Source organism: Astyanax mexicanus, chromosome 8 (assembly GCF_023375975.1).
Source record: "Astyanax mexicanus isolate ESR-SI-001 chromosome 8, AstMex3_surface, whole genome shotgun sequence".
In the NCBI taxonomy this organism is placed as follows: domain Eukaryota; kingdom Metazoa; phylum Chordata; class Actinopteri; order Characiformes; family Acestrorhamphidae; genus Astyanax; species Astyanax mexicanus.
The window spans coordinates 20,284,087-20,309,004 of NC_064415.1; the positions used below are offsets into that span (position 1 = coordinate 20,284,087).

General features: G+C 40.4%; 2 protein-coding genes across 2 annotated transcripts in view; one reads left to right on the forward strand and one right to left on the reverse strand.

The window, feature by feature from the left end:
• LOC103030319 (leucine-rich repeat and fibronectin type-III domain-containing protein 4) overlaps window positions 1-22,577 on the forward strand; it is a 45,449-nt gene extending 22,872 nt beyond the window's left edge. The window contains exons 3-4 of the mRNA XM_007242045.4: window positions 4,162-5,950; window positions 19,757-22,577. Of these exons, the coding sequence (XP_007242107.3) occupies window positions 4,188-5,950; window positions 19,757-21,014 (3,021 nt within the window). The 5' untranslated portion in view covers window positions 4,162-4,187 and the 3' untranslated portion in view covers window positions 21,015-22,577. The remainder of the gene's footprint in view (window positions 1-4,161; window positions 5,951-19,756) is intronic.
• Window positions 1-24,918, reverse strand: part of pcxb (pyruvate carboxylase b) — a 357,875-nt gene that overhangs the window by 121,796 nt on the left and 211,161 nt on the right. The window lies entirely within an intron of this gene.

The following is a 24,918-nucleotide window of genomic DNA, read 5'->3' on the forward strand; positions in this document are numbered from 1 at the left end:
TGTAGTGATTCCCCCTGGGCTATCTCAGAAATTAATCTAGTTCATTTAGTTGTAATAACTTGATGTATCCTTTAGATTTTTTAAGTAAATTCAATTTATTCGGGCCTACATTGTTTAAGATGCACCGTATTATAAGGCGGAGTATCAATAAACATCTATTTTCTGGTCTGTTTTCATATATAAGGCGCATAATTCTTTCGCATAAGTCAAACGAGCGCTGGATGTTAATCTACACAGATTTCTCTCCAGAAAACTGTTTATTTGGGTGAGTAAAGTGCTTCCGTTTATTTAGATTTTCAATATTTTCAACAGTGAGGTTAGCAGCAGTACTTAGCGCTAGTAAATGCTGCCCAACAGCGCTACACTGAGGAACCCTGAGGGTTTCAGTATAACAGGGTGCTATATTTGTCACACATATATTATTTAAACACAGTAAACATGCAGACTTCAGTCTGATATACTCACCTCTGAACAGTGAAAGAGCTAGCACTGCACTTAGCAGCTAATGCTAATACTGCTCCAGCCTTAGTGCTGGAGAAACTTCACTGAAAACTAACCCCTATAATGCTGTACTTCAGCGAAGTGACCTTACTGCTCCTTACAACCTGACTGGAAAATTTCATACATAAGGAGGCGTCAGATTATAAGGCACACTGTCGATTTTTATGAAAATGTTTTAATTGCGCCTTATGGTGAAAAAATATGGTAAATAACACATAAAAAGTAGTAGGGTTTTCTCAATACAAATGTACAAATCTAATCTTGCAAAATTCTAATCCCAGTTTATTGCTATTTCTGCTCTGTTCTATTGGAGCACAATCTGATATTCTGTACATATCATACTTAACTAACTAAACAGTATTCACAAACTGCAGTAATATGGAGAGTCCTCAGAAGGTAACAAACTATTTTAGAATCTTCTATTTTAGAAAATGTGAAACTATTTTACAGAGAATGAATATGAATATCATGTCATATTTCATATCTCTGCTGCTGTAGCTCATGCCAACAAAAATATGTAGGAAAATACATTCCAGTCATGGCTAAATGGCTGATTAGAAACAAAACTGACCGAAAAAAAAAAAAAAAAAATTCTGTGTAGTGAAGTACTACATAACTCTGGATGAGGCACACTGATAAAATCCCTCACATTCGTATCCATATGGATCAGGTTCAGACATCCATGCGGTAGGCCAAAGTACTCTGATTCAGCGCTCAGCGACACATCAGGGTGGTAAGTGGTGCAGCTGGTTAAGTGGGTTGGGTCGTATCGTTGAGTTTGATTACGCTCCAGCTATCAGTGGCTAGCCGTCCAAGAGAGATCAATTGGCTCGGCTGCTCTCTGGGTAAAGATGGCCTAGTTCCTCAGTCTTGCAGTGGTGCTGCCCAACTGTGAGCAACTGCCAGTTTACTGCCAGCAGAGACTCCAAACTAATTCAACCGCCCGGCTTCATGTGTATCAGAGGTTTGTGCTGGCACGGCTAGCACAGAGAAGATAATTGTGCAGAAGTAAAACTGTGAGATGCTTGCACATTGTAGAACCCTCACTGAGCCAACATTATTGAACACGATTTTTATGCGTTGGTTTAGGGCAGGGGTATATATATATATGTATGTATGTATGTATGTATGTATGTATGTATGTATGTATGTATGTATGTATGTATGTAGGTATGTATGTATGTCGGTATGTAGGTATGTATGTATGTAGGTATGTAGGTATGTAGGTATGTATGTATGTATGTATGTATGTATGTATGTAGGTATGTATGTAGGTATGTATGTAGGTATGTATGTATGTATGTATGTATGTATGTATGTATGTATGTATGTATGTATGTAGGTATGTATGTATGTATGTATGTAGGTATGTATGTAGGTAGGTAGGTAGGTAGGTAGGTAGGTAGGTAGGTAGGTAGATAGATAGATAGACAGACAGACAGATAGATAGATAGATAGTATAATATTGGTCTTTAGAGGGTCAAATATGTTCCCTCTGAAGTACAAAGTCTTTCATACAGCAGGAACTAGAAATGTATACCATTTAACCAGCTAAAATGTACATTCAGTATTCTGTATCACTGTACTAATAAACAAAATATATATAACTCATTTAAAAGCCACACAATCTTGCATCATCAATTTCTCAACACATATTCAGTTGATGATCATGTTTATAATCTGGGTAAAACATGGGTAAAAAAAGACTGAAAGATACTCTGCTGTATCTCAATATATAAGAAACAGCCCCAGTAACAAGATTTGTACAAGTTAGGATCAGGTCAGGTCAGGATATAGGGTGATCTCTACACACCTTGGGCCCTTTCATACAATGCTTGTTGCTATTTTACCCCATCAAAATGTGCCTTGCGCTAGCACCTTTAAACTAGCATCAGAGTTTAGGAATATATTTACATTGATGGGTGTGGTGGTCTGGAAATGAGGTGTGTTCAGATAAATTTCTGGCGTGTTGCTATCTTGGAGGCGGGAAATACTGTGCGCTACTGACTGACTAAAACCCTGACAACAGTCAACAGTCAGCTACCCAATTCTATCTACACATACACCCACACGGACATGCCACAGAGCGCAAACACAACTTTATACCTCAACAATAAACAGAATAAAGAATAAAATAACATTTATGTTCCCTTAAATGTGCTGCTGGGTTATCTTCACAGCATGAAGTTCAGGTCAGGAACTCAAAAGTTGTGCTCTGAAAAGTACCAACGTGCCAAAGTCAGAGCGCACCTGTCTCTTAAAGGAAATGACTGATTGTTTTATTTCGCGTAACGCCCAAAACATACCCATGATTAATTAAGAAAATTAGTACATGCCTTTTGTGCCCTCATGATCCCAAAGACATAACGATGTGCCCTAAATCCAGCTGCATGATGCGCAATTGACTGATGGGCTACAGATATCTAAAAAAGGGCTCCTTATCCCAAAAGTACAGGATGAAGAACCATCAGAGTTCCACTACTACACAGCTCAATGCAGTGAAGGGGTGTCCAGAAATATTTGAACACAGAGTACATACCCATGCTTCACAATAGTCACTGTTTCATACCAAATCGAGCAGACTGGCTTTACTTCTCTCTCAGGCAGAATGAAGGAATATTTTTTAGTCCACCTCTCCAGAAATTAAAGGTTGACTTTTCACTGTTGACTTTTCTTTCTTTAGTTTGAAGCAACATGAATATTAGCCTACAGTTGTTGATTTGTGAAATATTGTTTTTAAGAGTATGTGCTGCTACTGTGAGACTTAATAATGTCACTGTTCATAATTTATTTTGGACAACAGGAAATGAAAGTAGCTTATATAAAGACGGATTTAGACAGTAAAATAGAGATTTATGTAGATAATTTTGCAGTTACATTTCCGAGTCTGCCTATTGACTATCCCTAGTCTAGGACTTACAGAGCTGTTTACTATTAGAATCTCTATAATCTTTCTTCTCATGATTTTATTCTAATATGTGATTTATTTAATCCTTAATAAAACATTATACCTGACCATAATAAATGAATAAAAGGGTATACAATAAGGCTTTCTGGGCCTTCTTTTCCATTTGGTTGGGCACAAAGGTATACGGTATACCGGTTTTAAGTGCCTAGACCACATCTATGCATCTGCATCATGGTAACTGTATGGATCTGTGGTACAGTAACTATTTTGCTGGGATTCTCTAGAGAGGTCACTGTGGTTGATGTTTCAGTGTTGTTGACTCACTGCGGCGGTAGATTGAGTTGATTCTGGTTATCTGAGTTGCGGTCAGGCCACTTTTTCCACCGGTGTGAGATGTACATTGGGGAATGGGCTGAGGCCCCATTTATAAAATAAGGGTGCTACTGTGCTATAAAGGAATTTCACGCGCGATAAAACACGTATTGCCCATGCTGAGAAGTTAGTGTGTAGTGTTCAGTGCAGTACAAGCACTTTTCTGCTGCAGCCAGTGGCCTCAGTATGAAACAAATGACACACACACACACACACATACATACATATAAGCTCATGCATGTGTGCACACTACTAGGACTACTAGGCTTTGGAGGAAAGCAATTCTTTGTTCTGAAGCTCATTTTCGACAAAAAAGAAAGAATAGGATATGGAATCTAAACTGTTTTTTCTGTCTTTCTTTCTTTTGTTCCTCTCTCTAGGTCTGTGGATAACCCTCCTTTCTACCATGCAAGACTCCCCACCCCCCCAGTCACAAAAATCACACCCGTCCCATAGTTTACGCCATCATCTGAGTAACACACACTCCTCTTCTTCTCTTCCCCTTCAACCATCCATCCACTCGCATCCACTTCTTCTCAAGCCCTCACACCACAAGCTCCCACCATCACCGCCTTCATCTCTGTGCCCAAAGTACACCTACAGTTACCTGGCCCCTTCCACATTACCCTCAAGCCAACCCTTACCCTCCCTCCACTGGCTGACACTGGTCACCTGCGCATGCTTACTGCCTGTTCTGATTGGACGGATTCCTGGAGCACTGGCTGGCGAGACGTGGGGTGTGGTTTCTGCATGCCCTTTTCACTGTGTTTGCCGGAATTTATCGGAGTCTCTTAGTACACTCTGTGCGGACAAAGGTTTACTCTTTGTGCCGCCAAACATTGATCGCCGTACTGTTGAGCTTCGGCTTGCGGACAACTTCATCCGAGAGGTGGGAGGTGCAGACTTTGCCAACATGACTGGACTGGTGGATCTAACACTGTCCCGAAACACCATCAACTTCATCAAGCCTATGGCGTTCGGGGACCTCGAGAGTCTCCGCTCATTGCACCTGGATGGGAATCGGCTGATGTCCCTTGGCCCCAGAGACTTAATGGGCATGCTGAACCTGCAGCACCTCATCCTCAACAACAACCAGCTCATCAACATTTCTTCAGATGCCTTTGATGACTTCCTTCTCACTTTGGAAGACCTGGACCTGTCTTACAACAATCTGCGCAAGGCACCCTGGGATGCCATCCAGAACATGGCCAGCTTGCACACGTTGAACCTCGACCACAACCTCATCGACCAGATCGCTGAAGGTTCTTTCAGCGAACTCTACAAACTTGCTCGGTTAGACATGACCTCAAACCGCCTTCAGACTCTGCCCCCGGATCCCTTGTTTGCGAGGTCCCAGACAGGGGTAATAAGCCCCACCCCCTACAATTCAGTAGTGAGTTTGAACTTTGGAGGAAACCCACTGCACTGTAACTGTGAGCTTCTCTGGTTGCGCAGGTTGATTCGGAGCGATGATATGGAGACTTGCGCCACGCCGATTCACCTGGCAGGACGCTACTTCTGGTCAATACCTGAGGAGGAATTCATCTGCGAGCCTCCACTTATAACTCGACACACACACAAACTCTGGGTGTTAGAGGGCCAGAGGGCAACACTCAAATGCCGGGCTATCGGAGACCCTGAGCCAATGGTGCACTGGGTTTCACCTGATGACCGGATTATTGCAAATTCTAGTCGAACCACCTCGTTTCGGAACGGGACGCTTGAGCTTCTAGTGACTGTGGCACGTGATGATGGAGCCTACACTTGCATTGCAATTAACGCTGCAGGTGAGGCCACTGCAGTTATCGACCTCAAGGTAATTCCTCTTCCTCACAGAGGGAACGGAACAGTATCTTTAGCCCGGGATCCAGGGTCATCAGATATTACCAGAGGGAAAACATCTAATGGGCAAAGCCCAAGCCAGGATACTAATAATAACGCTAATACTAACGCTAATGCTGACCCAAAGGAAGTAAAAGAGGATGTAGAGTCAGTAGAGACTGAGGATGGAGCAAGTGAAGGAGGAGAGGACCAGCTTGTGGAAGTGCAGGGAGTGACCTCCACATCGGCTCAAGTGCGGTGGGATATTGGTCGACTGTCAGGGACATACCTGGTTTGGATGTACCAGATCCAGTACAACTGCACCGCGGATGAAACCCTGGTATACCGGTGAGTGAAACCCACTACCAAACACAGAATATTTTGTTTAATTCTTGTTTTCATTGTTAGTTATTCTACAGGTGATTCACCGTACCTTTGTTTTAGGTACAATTGATCAATTGATCCAAACCTGCCAAGCTTAGCTTAGAGATATGCCGTACTCTGCATGAAACATTCCCATACATATTCATATAAAAAGATCTAGCTGTCTGATGGTTTCTAGGTAACGGTAACTTAAATAGGACTATTATGACTATAGAGACTATATTTCACACAATGGTATGACAGCACTACCTGTAAGGTTCAGCCAATATTTAATGCCGTCTAATGCCTCAGTTAAGTTGTAAAGGACGGCACTGTATCATATGCAAAAGAACAAAGGAAGGAACCTCTTTAAAGGAAGAAATCTAAAGATGTAATCTCTTAAAAGGCACATCTTTATGACCCATTTTATTAGTACCTCTATTGTAGCTTGGAGGAGCCGTAGCCTCACACATTAAACACTTGTTTAAATCCTCATTCCTGCAGCTTAAGAGATAAAACATTTAACAAGGCAGTGTAGCTTGCAGTACTCGAGACAGTGTGGTATGTTCTATCACGCCAGTCACATCTATGCCCTCTGACATCTCGCAGTGTTACAGTAATATATCTGCAGAGGTTTGGTCTTATTCCTGTCAAGTCACCTCCAGGTTGCCCTGAGCCAGATGTTAAATTTGAGAGTGAAGCACTTTTACTATGTTTCTCAAATGATCTGCCTCGTTACGAGCCCCAGCCTAGGTGCTGTCAGGTATTTTCAGACGGTGTTTAATATACACTCGCGCCCCCTAGGAGATATCGTCAATGGGAGCTGACATGCCCATTGCACAATGTACTCCAGCCACTGCAAGTGACAGAAGGGCCAAGACATGGCAAGGGAAGGAGGGATGAGGAGGAAGGACATAAACAGAGAGATATGAAAAGAGCAGTTGACAGAAGGCCTAAAGGGCAGAATAACGAAGTTGTTAAATGAGCTCAAAAGTGCACAACCGATAAGTGTGTCACAACCTATCCCACTGACAGGCAAGGAAGGAGGCCAAGGATAGAGACAGAGCAAGTGAGAGAGAGAGAGGGAACAAGAGATCAAGAGTGCATGAGAGAGAAAGAGAGAGAGAGAGAGAGATTATGTTTGATGGCAGCTACTTATCAGAAACAAGTTGCCTCAATGTTCATGCAATATACATAAGCCTAGTTTTACAAAGTGCTCACAGTGCATTACATTAAGAAAAATTAAAACTGTACAAAATGTTGCACCTAATGTTGCATACATAATAAATAAAACACAATCCTAAATCCTGCATTGTTCTACCTTTTGCAAATCTAGAAAGACGGACGAATGGATGAATGAATGGATGGATGGATATGATAGGAGCATTGCTGAGAGTATTGCATGGGACACAATAGAAGTTTAGAGAGGCATATTTTTATTGCCAATGTTTCTCCACAAGAACTAGACAATCTGTATTTTTCACACTGTAAGGCACACCTAAAATCCTTTAATTGTCCCAAAATTAGACAGTGCCCCTTATAATCCAGTGCACTTTATGTATGAATTTTAACAGTCAGGTTGTAAAGCAGTAAAGCCACTCTGCTGAAGTACAGCAGAGCTTCAGTGAAGCTTTTCTTCAGCACTAAGGCTGGAACATTATTAGCATTAGCTGCTAACCACAGCACTGGCTCTTTTGCTGCTCAGAGACAAGTATATCAGACTGTAGCCTGTGTGTTTACTGTGTTAAAACAAGCTATGTGGGACAAACTGCTAGCTGATAGCACCCTGGGTTATTGGAACACTCAGGGTTCCTCAGTGGAGCTCTGTTTACTAGCACTAAGCATTGCTAACCGCTGCTATCGCTGCTGCTAACTTATGCTGTAGAAAATACTGGAAATCTAAGCGTACTGTGAATAAATTGAAGCACTTCTTAGTAGAGAAATCTGTGTAGATTAAAATCCAGTGCTCGTTTGACTTTGAAAGAAAATATTCTTTATAAGAATTACAGTTTTGACCTGCTAAATTCACCCTTGCTCATTGCTAGCGTGGCTTAAAACGCACCTTTTAATCCGCTGCGCCTATAGTCTGAAAAATGCAGTAGATATACAGTTAGACAGACAGAGAGACAGAAAAAGAGAGAAAGAAAGACTTACAGATCAAACTAATAACTGAGCTTGATAAAATGCAGTGGCATCTCAATTTAATAAAGCAAATGGTGGAAAATATTTAAGTATAATCTTTTTCCAGTATAATTAAAAATGTCCTTGAAATGAACACAAATACTTCCCACTCAGTTGAGGATTTGTTCATTTATTTTTAATTGGGAAATGAAAAAAAAAACGTCATTCAGTCAGAGGTATTCAAACCTATCCAAATGTATACAGCTATAACTATGTTTTCAATGTATTAACATTAAAAACATTTGAAACATTCAAAAGAAATCTAATCTAATCTAATCTAATCTAATCTAATCTAAACTAGGCATAATCTTAATAGCTTTTTTACAGTTCCTTCCCACTCTTAATTCTAAGGTAAACAGAAAGCGACATATTTTGGAGGAGCAACGCTCTGTCCTCCTGATGTGCGTGCTTGTTTGAGGTTATTGTATTATTGTTATTTATGCAGAATAAACAGTATTAAAAGCAGCACTTGATTAGCTCCAGCCTGTTGAATGAATAGTGTGATTGTGTGACGCGAGTGTGCTCTGAGAGGCCCGCTCAAAAACACACAGTTTAATGTAATGTACTGCCACACTCCTAATAGATCAGGAAATAGACAAGCAGTAGACGAGTGGGATGGGTGACGGCAGGGTTTATAGTAGAGGAGCAGAATTATGTTTACGGTGCGAAGAATGTGTGAGTAAAAAAAAAAAAAAGCGAAGAAAAGAATTCTCCTCTCCCTCACCCACTTCATTCCTCTCTTCCATTTCTCTCTCCTCTTCTCTAGGGTGCTAATAATTGCCTGTTTCTGTGTCACCAGCTCGGTGACACTCCCCTGTCAGTTTCATTGCACTTAGACTGTGTGCGCGCGCTTGTGTGTGTGTGTGTGTGTGTGTGTGTGTGTAAGTGTGTTGCTGATGTGAATGCACTCTAAAATCTAAATCTAAAATGCGCACACACACACACACACACACACACACAAATAGAGGAACACACACACACACACACACACACAACAATGAGAGGCTCTAGAAGAAAAGGTCAGGCTCTTATTCCAAAGTACACAGCCATGAGTGCTGCATCTGATTGGAGTAGCAGAACTCTATTTCAGAAAGAAAAAGAAAAAAAACATCTATCTAATGTATCTGTCCAGAGTGTACAGTGTGTCCATTTACAGTCTGTACTACAGTAAACCAGACAAATGCTGGAGCTTATATTTTAATACATGAGAGCGAACTACAGAAACTGGACATGGCCTGTAATAGCTACACAATGTTGCTGTCAAATTAAATACTTGTATCTACAAAACAGCAACAAATTACAGGATAATTAAAAAAAATACATTTTATTTACTTGATTCATACTTGATGGCAATGGTCAAAAAGCCAGATCTGCACCAAGAGCTTATAGAGCTTCCAGTATGGCTCGGCTCGAACCCTCAAAACACACAGAAAACAAACATCCAGACTCTTCTCTGTGCTGGAGGACCAAGGGTGTGGAATAAAGTTCCACTTGTTGTCAGAACAACAGAGTCACTTGGGGTCTTCAAACGTTGACTGAAGACACATCTTTTCAAAGAGTTCTTAAACTAATTAAAAAAAAAAAAAAAAAAAAAAAAGGTCCCTAGGGTTCTAAACATGATCAAGCTATGTGTATCTCTTGATCCTAGTCTACAATCTAGCTTTGGATATTTGAAGTAACATCGAAGCACTGTTGTAAGTCGCTCTGGATAAGGTCGTCTGCTAAATACTTTAAACGTAAACGTAAATGTAAATTTCATGTCATTTTGTAGCATTTCTAGCGATCCATTCATCACACAACAATTTAAGGCAATATAAAGAATATAAAGAACTGCCAGATTTAAACCATGTGAAAAATACAATCTATAAAAATGAAGATACAATATTTTTGCAAGACCATTATGATAAGCACGGTAATCCTGTAATAACTAAAAAAAAGTATTTTTAAATACTTATTTAACAATGACTCCAAGCCCATGGCGATGAAGCTAAAGGCACATCTGGCAAAAAAAAAAAAAAAAAACTCTCTCAAAGAGAAAAACCAAGAATGCCAAGCCCCTTGTGATGAAGCTGGAGGCACATATACCAGTATACCAGTACTCTAAAGCCCAAACCCATCAACAAAACCATATCAAATAAACTGTAAAAAAAAAAAAACTAAAATATGTACCTGTTGGCTAGTTGCAGTAAAATGTGTAGCTCTTCGAATCTCCATATGTTTCAAATAAAAAAAAAAACACTAGATGTTAAAACTACTTTCTGCTACAATGTAAGATGTATTAGTTGAGTTGTATTCAAGCTGTCAGCTATAAACTAGCTAGTCAGAGTAGGGCTGCAGTGATTAGTCGATATAATTGACAATGTAGATTTTTTTTTAAATTTGTCGACTTCAAATTTCATTGTCGACTAATAGTTGTTTGTAACAGTACTGGATCACACAAAGTGCTGGGGACAGAAGTGCAATGGGAGATGGGTAAATGGCTCACTCACACAGTTTATACTCAACTTATTCTGTTTCTCCAATACATATTTAATCACTAAAAATCAGTACTTTCCACATTTAAAAACATCTAGACATTTATCATCATTTTTTAGACATAGAGAACAAGGCAAAAATAATCATTGACCAATCGGCTAATCAGCTAAAAATTAACCAACAGATTAGTCGATTATTTGAAGCACTAAGTCAGAGTAGCAGTGTCTCTGCATGTCAGATCATTACTCTGATTGCAAATTTGAAGAGAGAATGGAATCACAATATCCATATTTTACAATCATTGAGCAAAACAAATAGCACGACAAACATCATTAAAAAAAAGAAGAAATAACTAACATTTAGTCTGTTCAGTAAGAGTCTGTGAGCGATCAATCTAATCAGGGGATGATTGAGTATGAACTTGAGGCTTTTCAGCTCAGCAGGAGGGTGAATGGCATGTGCAGATGGCTCCATGGCAGTTGAGCAAGTTGGAGGCAAAGCAGCAAAACACCCAATCAACATCAATGATAAACTCTAAGCTATCATACCATAATAACTGAAGCAACTGTCATGGTTAAAAAAAACAACATACTAGCATTCTAATCATGTTTAACATAGCCTGGGCATCTTTGGTTGAATGATCTTCTACTGTGAAGAGCTTAGAGACTAAAAATGATCAGATTTCTTTGAATTTTAAGCGAGAATACTTGAATATTTAAATTTTTCATAGCTTCAGAAGAAAAAAAAAATGAAAAGGAAGCAAACCTGCATAAGTAACATCCCCATTGGCAAGTGTTACAATTTATAAACACTTTCTCTAGTCAGCTAAGTGTATTTCAGATCTAATCTGAGGGATTATCATCCATTTTTCAGTGCAAAAGGCTTCTGGTTCTTTGAAATGTTTGAGTCGTCTGGCCTGCCAAACTCTTTTGAGGCCTAGATTCCTAATACCCAGATTCCTAATACTGTTAAAGTAGAGGGACTGTGAGACCTATGGCAAAACCTACAGTTTACTTAATGAATTTGCTGATGGCTTAGTGGCTAACACGTTTGCTCACCAGCGCCGGGGTCCTGGGTTCAATTGGCTGCTGCTTCTCACCAGTGTGTTGATCTTCAGTGTAAGTGATTGTGTGTAGAATGTGACTGTAAGCGTCCTTGGTGCTTAGAAAGGCAAAAAGGCGCTATATAAGTGTACAAATATATTTTTCCCCATATCAGTGAAATGCTTGAAAAATGAAAATCCACCCATTGTTGGAGAGGTGATCTTATCCTGGATTTCTTTTTTTCTCCTCTAGATGTTCTGACTCATATTTTATGTAGGTCCTATTTGTACATGAGCCACTGCACAGTAGAACAGTGCACCACCTCTCCAGGAGGCCAAACTTTTGCATGGTACTACTTTTCTTTTCCACTAAATAAATAAATAAACTAAATAAAAAAATAGGCTTAGTTTAGACCAGGGATGCCTAAAGCATTGTATACACTTGTATACCACTGTATATTTTTGAGGTCTGTCTCTGTATATTGATTATGAATTGGTCCCTGAAGCTCTGACATTTCCACACATTGCAGGTGCACACATATTCTCCATTTATTTCTCATTTAAAAAACAAATCTCATACAATACAACAATCTTAACACAATTGAAAGCTTCTCATGCCCACCTAAAAAGAGGTAATCCTGTAATATGTCATGTAATTTAATGTCAAATGATTTGAGAGGAGCACTACACGCATGCTTAATGCATAAGATACAGTAAAGGGGTCATATCCATACCATGACCCATGATCCAAAAGCATTAAAAATACAAGAAATGACACAAAGCTTGAGTAAGCACAATGTGAAGCTAAATTAAGTGAACATGCAGTCAAACCCAATCGTAGCAGCCACACAGAAACTGCTCATGTCAGATACACAGAGTTCTGAAACACGCTCAGTTCAGCAAAATGACTCAAGCTCATAAAGGCTATATGCTGTATTTATTTTTATCATGGCTATTTTCCAACCTATAGAGACTACAGAGACAGTTTGAGATTGTCCACCTTATAAGTTGTGAGGTTTTTCAAGCAAGACCTGATGGGAACACGTCATTGAAAGTTTGAACACCCATAGTGAAAAACACAGTGGGGGGTAATGATTGTGATCGGCAGCTTCTGGCTAGAGTTGTCCGTGCATACAGACAAGGAACTCTGGCATAAATCACATCGGCACTCAATGTAAGAGGCTCCATGTGCATTCTTAAGGTTTAGCTTACACCGGGCCTGACGAAAGTCACGGGACATGATATTATTAGTCTCATATCCTGATATACGTATACATGTGTAAAGGTGTTGATTATAATGACATCACAAAAGCAATGGTTTCTTGTAATGCAATAGTATTTTTACCTTAAATCTCAATACATTTAAATAGCATATTGAGACATTTTTTTATCTTAAAAAAAAAAAGAAAAACATGTTTTTCATTGCATGAGCTCTTCAAACTATTCAAAACAAATCTCCACCCCAAACCACGTTCCAAAACTTGATTTTCAGTGACCGTAAAATGCATTTTTTTGTTGACGGGAGTTCAAAATACCCTTATACTTATCGACAGAAACCTCAAGTCACTGCCAACGTTCTTTAGGTTATGCACTGTAATACATTCTGTGCTATGAAACTTGCCAAAACATATTGGCCTGGCAATAATTCAGTCTGTCTTTGTTGTTAACAGTGACTTACCACCACAAGACAGACACACATCCCTTCTGCCAAGTGCGTCTGCCTTAAACAGCTGTAGTTTAACCCTGTCAGAGCTGACAGTGCACAGATTAAGGCTTGAAGAGCCACTAAACTCTAAGTTATATATTTTTTCCATTAAAAGCCTTTCCATTAAATGTGTTCTATTGACATCATAAAACATACCAGTCCTGCTTACATGTTTTATACATATTTTCTAACCTTTAAAAAACACTTTTATTGCAGTCATTTCCACCTCTGCAGCTTCCTCACAGGTTCAACTGTGCTACAGCCCCCCCATCCCGCAACACAAACCCCCCCCCCCCGGTTGATGTCCAACCATCGGGGTCTCACTTCTATCAGCGGCACATTGCTGCTGCTGCAGCTTAGCCAATCAGCTCTCCCTTCTGCCCCACCTCTAAACCCATACATCACCCAGTGCCCCTCCCAATCTACCCTCCCATTTTTTAGCCTTTTTCAAATTTGAGCTAAGGGTGGAGTTTTTAGGGGGTTTAGTGCCCATTTAAGGTTTCTCAGCCCCTGTCCTGCTCATTTAGCGCATTCCTTGCTCCCAACAGACCTGATACTAACTAACTAATCAGCTCATTAACTGTTTGAGGCATTGTAGACTCTGTACAAAACCTCCTTTTTCTCCTTTCTTACTGTGTAATTGTGAATCTTCTGAAAAATACAAATGTTTTCTGAGCACAGGTATAAATGTAGCACACAGGAAGTTATGTAATAACTGTAGTTTTTTTTCTGCAGAGCTAGATCCGGCCATGCTAACACTGCAGTTTTGGGCTGTCAGCCCAGTGGACAGTTTACGTGCTTATTATCTGATGAAATGTTTGAGCACCTAAACCAACCTGTATAAAAAATGAAGTGATACAGTCAATTCTACTTCCAATTAACAGTGGTTACATATATCAGGTAATCTGACAATTTTAAATAACTTTTCTTGTGTGTATATGAAGGGTTATAAAGCAGTGGGGTATAAAAGCAGGGATTTCTCAAACATGTGAAGGGCAGGTGGGTACCAGGCCCAGGACCAAAAAACACTGGTCTAAGGAAGGTACGGTAAAAATGTAAAGATATAGTCCATTTTTATTTACACCTAATAGTGGTTACATACATCTCTGGAAAAAAATAAAAATAAGATAGCACTTAAAAATGATGAGTTTTTTTCATTTTACCAAACTGAAAACCTCTCTAATATAATCCAGAGGAAGATGGATAATTACAAGCCATCAAACCAAGTTGAACTGCTTGATTGTTTTTCACCAGGAGTGGCATAAAGTTATCCAAAAGCAGTGTGTAAGACTGATGGAGAACATGCCATGATGCATGAAAACTTTGATTAAAAACTAGGCTTTTTTCACCAAATATTGATTTCTGAACTCTTAAAACTTTATGAATATAGAGTTGTTTTCTTTGCATTATCTGAGGTTTTATTTTAGCCATTTATCATTTTCTGCAAATAAATGCTCTAAATGACAATTTTTATTTGGAATTCGCGAGAAATGCTGTCCTTAGTTTATAGAATAAAAACAATGTTCATTTTACTCAAACATATACCTATAAATAGCAAAATCTGAGAAACTTATTCTGAAGTGGTCTCTTAATTTTTTCAAGAGCTGTATTAGTAACAATCTGACATTTTTTAATTATTTCTCTGTGCATGTATAAAGGTTTAACAAGCAGTGGAATATAAAAGCAGGATTTTTTGTAACATTTGAAGGGCAGAGGGTTCCAAGTCTATGACTGAAAATTAAAATTCTGCCCCCAGCCCCGTTAACCACTCATCTTGCTCTGTCATCCTTATGCAGATTAGCAGTACATTAACAACAGCCATTCTCAACAGCTGGAGAGAAACACGCACTATTAAAAAGTTTGTTTTTTTGCACCTGTTACATCTGGAAGACAGACTTTGTGGGCAATAATCACGTCTGTGGCAAATAAAACCCAGGCAAATCTTTCCGTGCTGCTCGGGCTGACAGGTGTCGGGGACGGAAGACAACTGATTGAGTTTGTGCAATTCCCTGATGCTCTCCCCTGCTATAACTGTAGCATATTCGCCTGTAACTGCATTCTGGCTACTGAGCTACAATTCAATTAGTCGCTGCAGTTTTTATCTTATCCCTTTTCAATTTGCTTTTCAATTTGCTTTTGTTTTTTCGTGCTCCTGAAAGATTAAACAGTGCATATAAATGTTCAAATGTTCGGTCTCCTTCCAGCGACCGACTATAACTGTTTGCAAACAAGATACATGCCACTGCATGCTAACTGTGGTCTTTTTTATAGATGCTTTTTGGTGGCATTTCTTATGGTCAGTAAAACTTTTATTTATCAGCATAAACCTTCATTTTCCTGCGTATGAGTTATAGCTCTGAGTACTGCTCCAGCTTATTTATGAGGCTGTCACATTCTCCTTTGTGTGGCCTTGCTTGCTGCTCCAGTTATACTGTACCCCTGCTGGTCAAATGATCAAATGCAAAACGCTAAACGCATGAGAAATTCATAATAGCAAGGCTTATCTTTAAAGCACATAGAAAAGAAAGCATAAAGGCAAAGCAGATCCCAGTAAACAGTGAAAACAAAAGGAAAAAAAAAGGTGAATAATGTGCAGCCATTGCAGGGATACGGATCCAGTAATGATTATACTGAAGAGCTAATCATGCACAGGCCTAATTTTAGCTTTTCCAGTAAACCGATCTATGCTTTATGATCTATTCGTGCACTATGCACAAATGGGGTTTCTTCTATTGTTGTTTTATTGGGTTTAACAAGCTTTATTGAACGATAAATCCCAAATCCCATTCATCCTAATGAGAAGTTGTACAGCAAAACTAAAGCTGCTTCAAAATACTCACATTAATAGTACAGTGTTTTAAATAATTAATTTAGTGTGCTTCAGTGTGTGTGTGTGTGTTTCTGTATGTGAAAGATAACACTGAACGATAGCACAGACCAGGTCAGGGTCTTCACATGTCATCATACTCCCATCTCCTATACTTCAACTCCTATAGCAAACATCTACTAATCAGTTGGGCAGCGGTGTCTTACTGGTTAAAGCACTGGGTTATTTATTATTTACAGGATTGTGGGTTAGATATACAGTGCCTTGCAAAAGTATTCGGCCCCCTTGAACGTTTTTACCTTTTGCCACATCTCAGGCTTCAAACATACAGATATGAAATTGTAATTTTCGAAGAAGAACAATAATTGTGAAGATTTAACAACAAGTGGGACACAATTGTGAAGTGGAATGAAACTTATTGGATATTTTAAACTTTTGCAATATTATTCGGCCCCCTTACTTTCAGTGCAGCAAACTCACAACAGAAGTTCAATGAGGATCTCTGAATGATCCAATGTTGAAAAAAAGTCCTAAGTAGTTTGTGTCCCACTTGTTGTTGATTGTTCAGAAAAATTACAATTTCATATCTTTATGTTTAAAGCCTGAAATGTGGCAAAAGTTTATAAAAAAGTCCAAGGGGTCGAATACTTTTGCAAGGCACTGGACATGTCCGCTAAGCTGCCACTGTTGAGAACTTGAGTAAGACCTTGCTTAACCGCCCTTGCTCCAGGGGTGCTGTAGCATGGCTGATTCTGTGGTCTGACAACCACGACTTTCTAAGCTGAGATCCCTTATATGGACATAAGTATTAACATGCATTATAACTAGAGGAGCTTTGATGGCATCCCATTCTAATTCCATAGCCATTATTGTGGCGTCATTCCCCCTTTCACTCTACTGGGTGGGCTTTCTACAAAAGTTCGAAGTGTGATTGTTAAAGGTTTGTTTTGCTTTTATTTAGGTAAAGCAGAAGAGTGAAGTCAGAGAAGTGTTTAATTTCAGAGAGGTCAGGACCAGGGCTCTGTGTGGGTCAGTCAAGTTTTGCCACACCAAACTCACCCTTGCTTTGGGGACTGGAAGAGAAGAAAATGGATTTCCATTCACTGGAATGAATAAGACTAGGCCAATCCCTTACAAAAAACAACCCCATACCATTATCCCTCCTCTACCAAACGTACAAAGCATTACAGCTACCACAATATAAGCATACTTCCATCATCCATCAAACTGCCAGATAAAGAAAAGTGATTTGTAACTCCAAAGAACATTACAATGTGATGACATTCCTGGGTGTATTTGTAACTGTATTTGGTCTTTTAGCATAAAAAAAGACTTTAAAAAGTCCAACATGTACGTCTCTTTATAGTATTTGCAGCAGTCATTGTTGATGTACGTTTAAATATGCAAAAGCCACACCCATATTCTATCACATTTAATGAGACAGCCAATGAGAGCAGTGGTCATTAGTATACAAAATCAAAATAACAAGTTTGATAGTCACAATTTAGGAATTTGCTTTGTTTCAAATAACCACAACATATCGTACTTAGTAAAAATGATCAAGACTAGTGTTTTAAATTGAGGTTCGTGTATTATCTTGGGGTTAATCATAAACTGGCAACTAGAACTGGATAAAAAAAAGTATTGGGACACCTGTTCATTCCTTGTTTCTCTCAAAATCAAGAGTATAACAAACTTTACCTTACTGTCCAGAAAATGCTTGGTAGTATATTTGGAGAAACTGCTGTGAGGAATCGATTGCATTAGTGAGGTCAGGATTTTGGATGATCACCATCCTCTGCTCAGTAGCCGAGTGCATCCACTAGAAGAGGTGTCCTTAAACCCTAGGACATATACGTACTGTATATATATGTCAAACAGATCCCCGCCTAATGGAATTTCCGATAAGTGCATTAATGAAATATGCAGGGCCATATTTGCAAAAGTGCATTAACAAATACACATGCCAATAGCTGTTTGTCAATACGGCCACTGTGTATCGACCCCCCTCTGTCTGCTGCCATTGATTTATTTGTATATTCAGTGAGCCCATGTATATTTAATAGTATCCTCTATCTCCCTGTGTGTTTTGTTTCATAGACTGAAGCAACACAACAAGGGCAGATTGACTCAGAGAATCCATAAATATGTATATATATATAAAAATAAAAAATTTAAAAACACTGGAGCACAGGCTGGGTGACCTTGGCCACTAACTCATAATTTACAGCCGAGCCACGCTTAATAGAACCCAACCTCTACGGCAGAGTTACTCAGGCAGAGACAGAGAGAGAGAGTGCAAGCGAGAGAGAGAGAGATGGAGATAAAAAAAGAGAAAGAGGGGAGAATGGAAGAGAAACTGAAAGGGAGGGAGACTGAAAATGTGAAACTGGAAAGGGGGCAGCAGATATGAAAAGAGATGGGCAGACAATGAGGACATAGGTGCACAATTAGATAGAGAAATGGGGAGGAAACGGAAAATTAGAGAAAGAGCAGCAGAGATGGACGGAGGGAGATGAACGTGAACAGAATGGTGTAGAAATTAGAGCACAGCAGATGAAGAGAGTGAACACGGCAGAAAGGTCATGTAGGCTGAAAGAGAGGGTGCATGCAGAGCATAGGAGCACGGGCAGAATTAGAAGAGAACAAGTAATTGAGTGATCAAGGCACAGCGAGGAAGGGATGGAAGGAAGAGACAGAGAGAGAGAGATAGAGAGAGAGAGAAAAAGTGAGGGAGAGAGAGAAAGACAGAGAGAGAGAGAGAGAGAGAGAGAGAGAGAGAAGTGTGTAGGAGGCACGGGAGGGGGGTTGTTAATACTGCAACTAAAAAGGGATTCTAAATGGCTCAAGGTCTCGCTGAGAGCCTGCAATTACGTGTCAGTGGGAGAACTACTGAATGGTAGGGTTGTGTTTTTGCCAGCATCATTTGCCCATACATGCCTATTATGTTCGTTATGCATTTGTGTGACAATAGCACACACTGACTTGTGCGAAAGAAAAAAATTGAAGCGTAAAGGGGAACAAACAGAGCGCCAACACAGCCCACAAACACCCACAACCTTTAACAGACTCCCACATACACCCACGCACTTTAATACACACACACACATACACACACACACACACACACACATAAACACACACCTTTTAGTACTCCCTGTTTCCCTGTTGCTCTGTAACGACCTTTTGCTGAGGTTCCTCCTCTCGCCCTGTCTTTCTCCATTACGGCTTATTCACTTAATCACTCTCTCTCTCTCAGGTATTGCTCACTGGAGGTGTTCTATTCTCTGAGCCAGTCTCGGCTGATACGGCTAAATTATCAGGCATTAGGAGTCGTGCTTTCTTTTCATAATTCTATTCTTCTTCTCCGCTTGATTGGATCATTTTCTCTCTTTCTGCCGAGCCTCCATTCACCCTTCTACCTCCCTGCCTCTCTCCCTCCTCAATTTCAAAGTCAACATCCTTTCTTCGCCTGATAGTCTGCATGTCAGTGCTAATTTGGTCTTTTATTGCTTTCTCTCTCTCTCTCTTTCTCTTTTTCTATCTCTATTTCGCTCTCAGAATCCTGCCCTCCACGAGCTACAGCTTCCTCCTGAAGAACCTCGTTTCTGGAGCGGAATACAACCTGTGCGTCCTGGCCATCTTCGACGACACAGTGACCTCCATGGCGGCCACCAAGGTTTTAGGCTGCATTCAGTTCAGCACCAAGGACAACTACCCCGACTGCCGTTCACTTCAAGCCCACTTTCTGGGCGGGACCTTAACAATCCTCGTGGGAGGAATCGTGGTGGTTACACTGCTGGTGTTCACCGTGGCGCTGATGGTGCGCCATCGGGTCTGCAGCAACCACGACATCCACCACCACAACATCGGCGATGAGGCCACTTGCTCGGGATCAGACTCCCCGTCCCTTTCTGCCAAAGGAGCTGGAGTTTTTTCACAAAGCAACGGGAATGGGGATGTAATGATGGTGGTCCTACCCAACGGGCTCCTCCAGAAACAAAGAGGGGGGGCAGGGGCGTCCGGGACATCGCCAAAGCCGCCTCCTACCCCCAAACCCAAAACACTGCCCAGACCCAAGGTAAACATGGACCAGCTCAGGGTGGGGCTCGAGGGAGGGGTGGGGTCACAGAGGGCGCTCCCACCATACACTCCAGAGACAGAGCGAATGCCAATGTACTATTGCCCCAAGAACCCATCTCCATCTACACTGCCACGCCAATCGCGCCAATTAGCGACTGGCCAGAGCAAACTTCAACCCACAAACAGAGAACTAGCAAAGAGAGCTAGCTTCAGTTTAGCTCCGCCCCCTCATTATCACACTGATTTAAGGGACAGGCGGTTCAGCACAGGTGGTGGCCCTGTGGTGGTAAGACGGGGACTTACAGACAGTCAGTGGAATTCCTCGCTGGCCTATCAGAGCCCAGGCCTGAGCTGCCAAAGCCCCATCCATGGTGCCATCAGGCGCAAGCGTAGCTCCTCCTTCGACATGGGGAACATGGCCACCACGACCTGCTACAGCTACGCCAAGCGGCTGAGCGTCATCTGGACCAAGCGTAGCCAGTCCCTGCACGGCATGCTGGTCCAGTGTGCCTCCACCACCAGCGCCTCCACTACGACCAGCAGTGGCAGCAGTGGAGATTCGCAACTACGGCACAAGCGGGGCTACATCCACGCCTACAACACCACCAACTCCAACTCCAACCCAAACACCAATCCCAACCCCAGCCCCAGCCCAGCTAACACAGAGCGAGAAAGAGAAAAGGAGAAGGAGAAAGAGAAGGAGAAAGGGGAGGAACTGGAGGAGAGTGTGGTGTAACAGTTAAGGTAACAGAGACTGATAAAAAAAAGAAACTGAAGGAGAAAGAAAGGGATTAAAGATAGAAAAAAATGATAAAACTGGGTAAACTGGAAGAAAGTGTGGTGTAGTAGAAATAGATGTTGTAACAGAGGCTATAGGAATGTACAGAAAAAAACATTCTGTACGGTCTGAGGAAGAGAAAGAGAAGTGAAAGAGCTTGGGGAGCGAGAGAGAGAGCGAATGTGATCGACCAGGAAGAGGGAGTTGAAAGAGGGAGAGTTAACAGGTGAAGTGTGAGGTGATGCGAGAGATACGTGGGCATGTGAGCTCGGTGGAGTTAGGAGTTAGGGGAGGATGGGCAGGCGGCTGTTAAGGCCCGAGCGAAAGGTTGAGTGGAGAGATGAGAGGTGGAGGGAAGATGTCACAGTAGAGGAAAATCAGAGCGAGAGAGAAAGAGAGAGAGGAAGGAGAAAGAGAGCAGACAAACAAGAAATGAACACGAGGAGAGGAGTAGGAGGTAGCAGAAGCAAAGTGAGGTATAGATATAGTGCAAAGACTTGCGATAAATAGACTAAAGAGATGGAGCATTCGCTTGGTAGATGTAAGAAAAGTACCCCATTAGACTTATATCTGAACAACAAAGAAATTAAACCAGTGAACAGAAGAGCCAAATAGGTCAGGTATGTGCGTATATATGGTCTATTTCAGGACCAGAGCAAGCCGAGCAGACAATGACTTCTAACAAATGACACCAAGCAATGGCATTGGATTGGTAATCAATTAGCCAGGACTGCTCTGCCAAAGGCGATGGACAGAAATGCAGAGTCACGCTGGATCGATGGGATATGATCATTGGATAGGGCTGGCACCAGCAGGGCGGAGAGCTGGTGTTACATCAAGTCGGAGAGCGGAGAGAACGTGAACCAGACATGGGCTTGAAATCCAGCACTGGCATGACGATAATGATAAAACGATTTGAGACAGATTTAGCACACAGACCAATAAACGTCTGTTGACTGAGGAGGAACGGGATTGGATACGGAGTGTGTATGGTGTGAGTGAGTGTGTGCGCGCATGTATGTATGTGTGTGTGTGTGTGTGTGTGTGTGTGTGTGTGTGTGTGTGTAGTGCAACTAGCATTGTGAATCTGGAAGAGGATGAGCAGAACTACTCCTTTTGTTTACTTCAGTGACCAGACGCGCCATGATGTACCCATAACCACGCTGAATGTGTTTTCACAAGCAGAGACTGAGGCATTACTCCAGTGAAGGTCATTCATTCAAACACCATAGAGAGTCATTCAGGTTACATCGTCACAAACACATAGTTCCAGAGTTACTTGAAGGAATCCAGGCTAAGAGAAAGGACAACTGCAATGAAAAGATGGAAGACAAAAAAAGAGAAAAACAAAAAGAAGTATTGCCATAAACTTCTGTTTTCTTATTGATTTTCATGAATGATAACAGAACTGACAAAAAAAAAAGTGCAATTTTGTTGCAATCTTTCATGACGATTACATCTTAAGATGATCGCGATCATTGTTGTCGAGCTCGGCCGAAATTAGAAAAGAAAAAAACAGAACTGAGTTCAATAATGATGATAATCATCTTAATAATGTTTCTGTTTGATCTTATTTTGCCAAAGTAAATATTGTTACCTTGACTTGATATTCTAAATAATGAAATAAAACAGAAAAATAAATGACGAGTGTTTTTTTTAGAATAGATAATTGCTGTTCAATCTGTGAAGGTTGCAGGTGTGTTCAATTATCAGTTTTGTATTTCTGAGGTAATGTTTACTGTTGACTGCAGGGCTGTGTGTTGACAAGAATGTGGAGGTACGATACATATGTTAATACGAGGGTTATGAATAACATACACTGATATATTGATGATATAAGGTTCTCAGCAAAGCAATATACTGCAACAATATAAAGCAAATTCTTATAGTGCAAGAACACACGGTTTAAAAAAAAGTTGAAAACACTTGGAAATTACTTGGATGGTCCATTAAAGTCCATAAAAGATTTTTGGGCTGATTAATGGTTAAGGTTAAGGTTGAGGTTAGATTTTAGGATTGATTAATGGTTAAGGTTAGTTTTTAGGGTTGATTATTGGTTAAGGTTAAGGTTGAAGTTAGATTTTAGGGTTGATTAATGGTTAAGGTTAGATTTTAGGGTTGATTAATGGTTAAGGTTAGGGTTAAGGTTAGATTTTAGGGTTGATTACTGGTTAAGGTTAAGGTTGAAGTTAGATTTTAGGGTTGATTAATGGTTAAGGTTAGATTTTAGGTTTGATTAATGTTTAAGTTTAGGGTTGAGGTTAGATTTTTGGGTTGATTAATGGTTAAGTTTAGGATTGAGGTTAGATTTTAGGCTTGATTAATGGTTAAGGTTAGATTTTAGGGTTGATTAATGGTTAAGTTTAGGGTTGAGGTTAGATTTTTGGGTTGATTAATGGTTAAGTTTAGGATTGAGGTTAGATTTTTGGGTTGATTAATGGTTAAGTTTAGGATTGAGGTTAGATTTTAGGATTGATTAATGTTTAAGTTTAGGGTTGAGGTTAGATTTTTGGGTTGATTAATGGTTAAGTTTAGGATTGAGGTTAGATTTTTGGGTTGATTAATGGTTAAGTTTAGGGTTGAGGTTAGATTTTTGGGTTGATTAATGGTTAAGTTTAGGATTGAGGTTAGATTTTAGGCTTGATTAATGGTTAAGGTTAGATTTTAGGGTTGATTAATGGTTAAGTTTAGGGTTGAGGTTAGATTTTTGGGTTGATTAATGGTTAAGTTTAGGATTGAGGTTAGATTTTAGGATTGATTAATGGTTAAGATTAGATTTTAGGGTTGATTAATGGTTAAGTTTAGGATTGAGGTTAGATTTTAGGGTTGATTGATGGTTAAGGTTAGGATTGAGGTTAGATTTTAGGGTTGATTAATGGTTAAGTTTAGGATTGAGGTTAGATTTTAGGGTTGATTGATGGTTAAGGTTAGGATTGAGGTTAGATTTTAGGGTTGATTAATGGTTAAGGTTAGGATAATGTTAGTTGCATGGACCATCCAACTAAAGTGTTGTACCATGAATACTCTTTTCTAACACCCCTACTTGTTTAATAACCTCAGTGTCTGAGCAATTATCCATAATGAAAAATGGCCTCTCTTTCTCTCTCTCTCTCTCTCTCTCTCTCTCTCTCTCTCTCTCATTTTTTCTTTAACCCAGAGTGAAAGATGAAGTAGGACAGAAAGAGACAGATTTAGCAAGGGCACTAAAAAGACTGCTGATGAGAGAGAGGGTAAAATGAAGGACAGAAAAGAGGAGCTGTATTAAAACCACAGAGAGGAGGCAGAGAGACAAAGAGCGGGAGTAAAGAGAGAGAGAGGGATGGATAGAGAGCAGGAGGAAGAGGACAGTGGGTTTGTAATGCCTGAGCTAGGGCTATTTTTGTTGTGTAAGTACTTTGGCAGAATTTATCGCCTTGCCAATAAAGCCCATTTAAAGACGGCCGAGGTGGAATGAGGGGGAGACGATGACTCGAGTGTTTATGTGTGTGAGCGAGCTCTGCATGCCCTTCTGCCTTCTGTGTTTACCCATAGCAACAGAGAGGCTTACAGCAGGTTCTTCGAACACCAACATATTCACACACACGCGCACACGCGCTCGTACACACATCCAACAATCAGTTTTATTCACCCAAACACATTCTGCATAACCGATGAGCTCCTGTAAATAATGAAAGACAATCTGCATCATTTATGACACATTCATTACTGCTGCAATATTTAAACAGCACCGGGAACACAACACACACACCCATACTAACCCTCAGATATTCTGAAACACACATTCTCTCTCTCTCTCATTCTTTGTCTTTCTCTCTCTCTCATTCTCGTTCTCTTTCTCTCATTCTCGTTCTCTCTCCCTCTC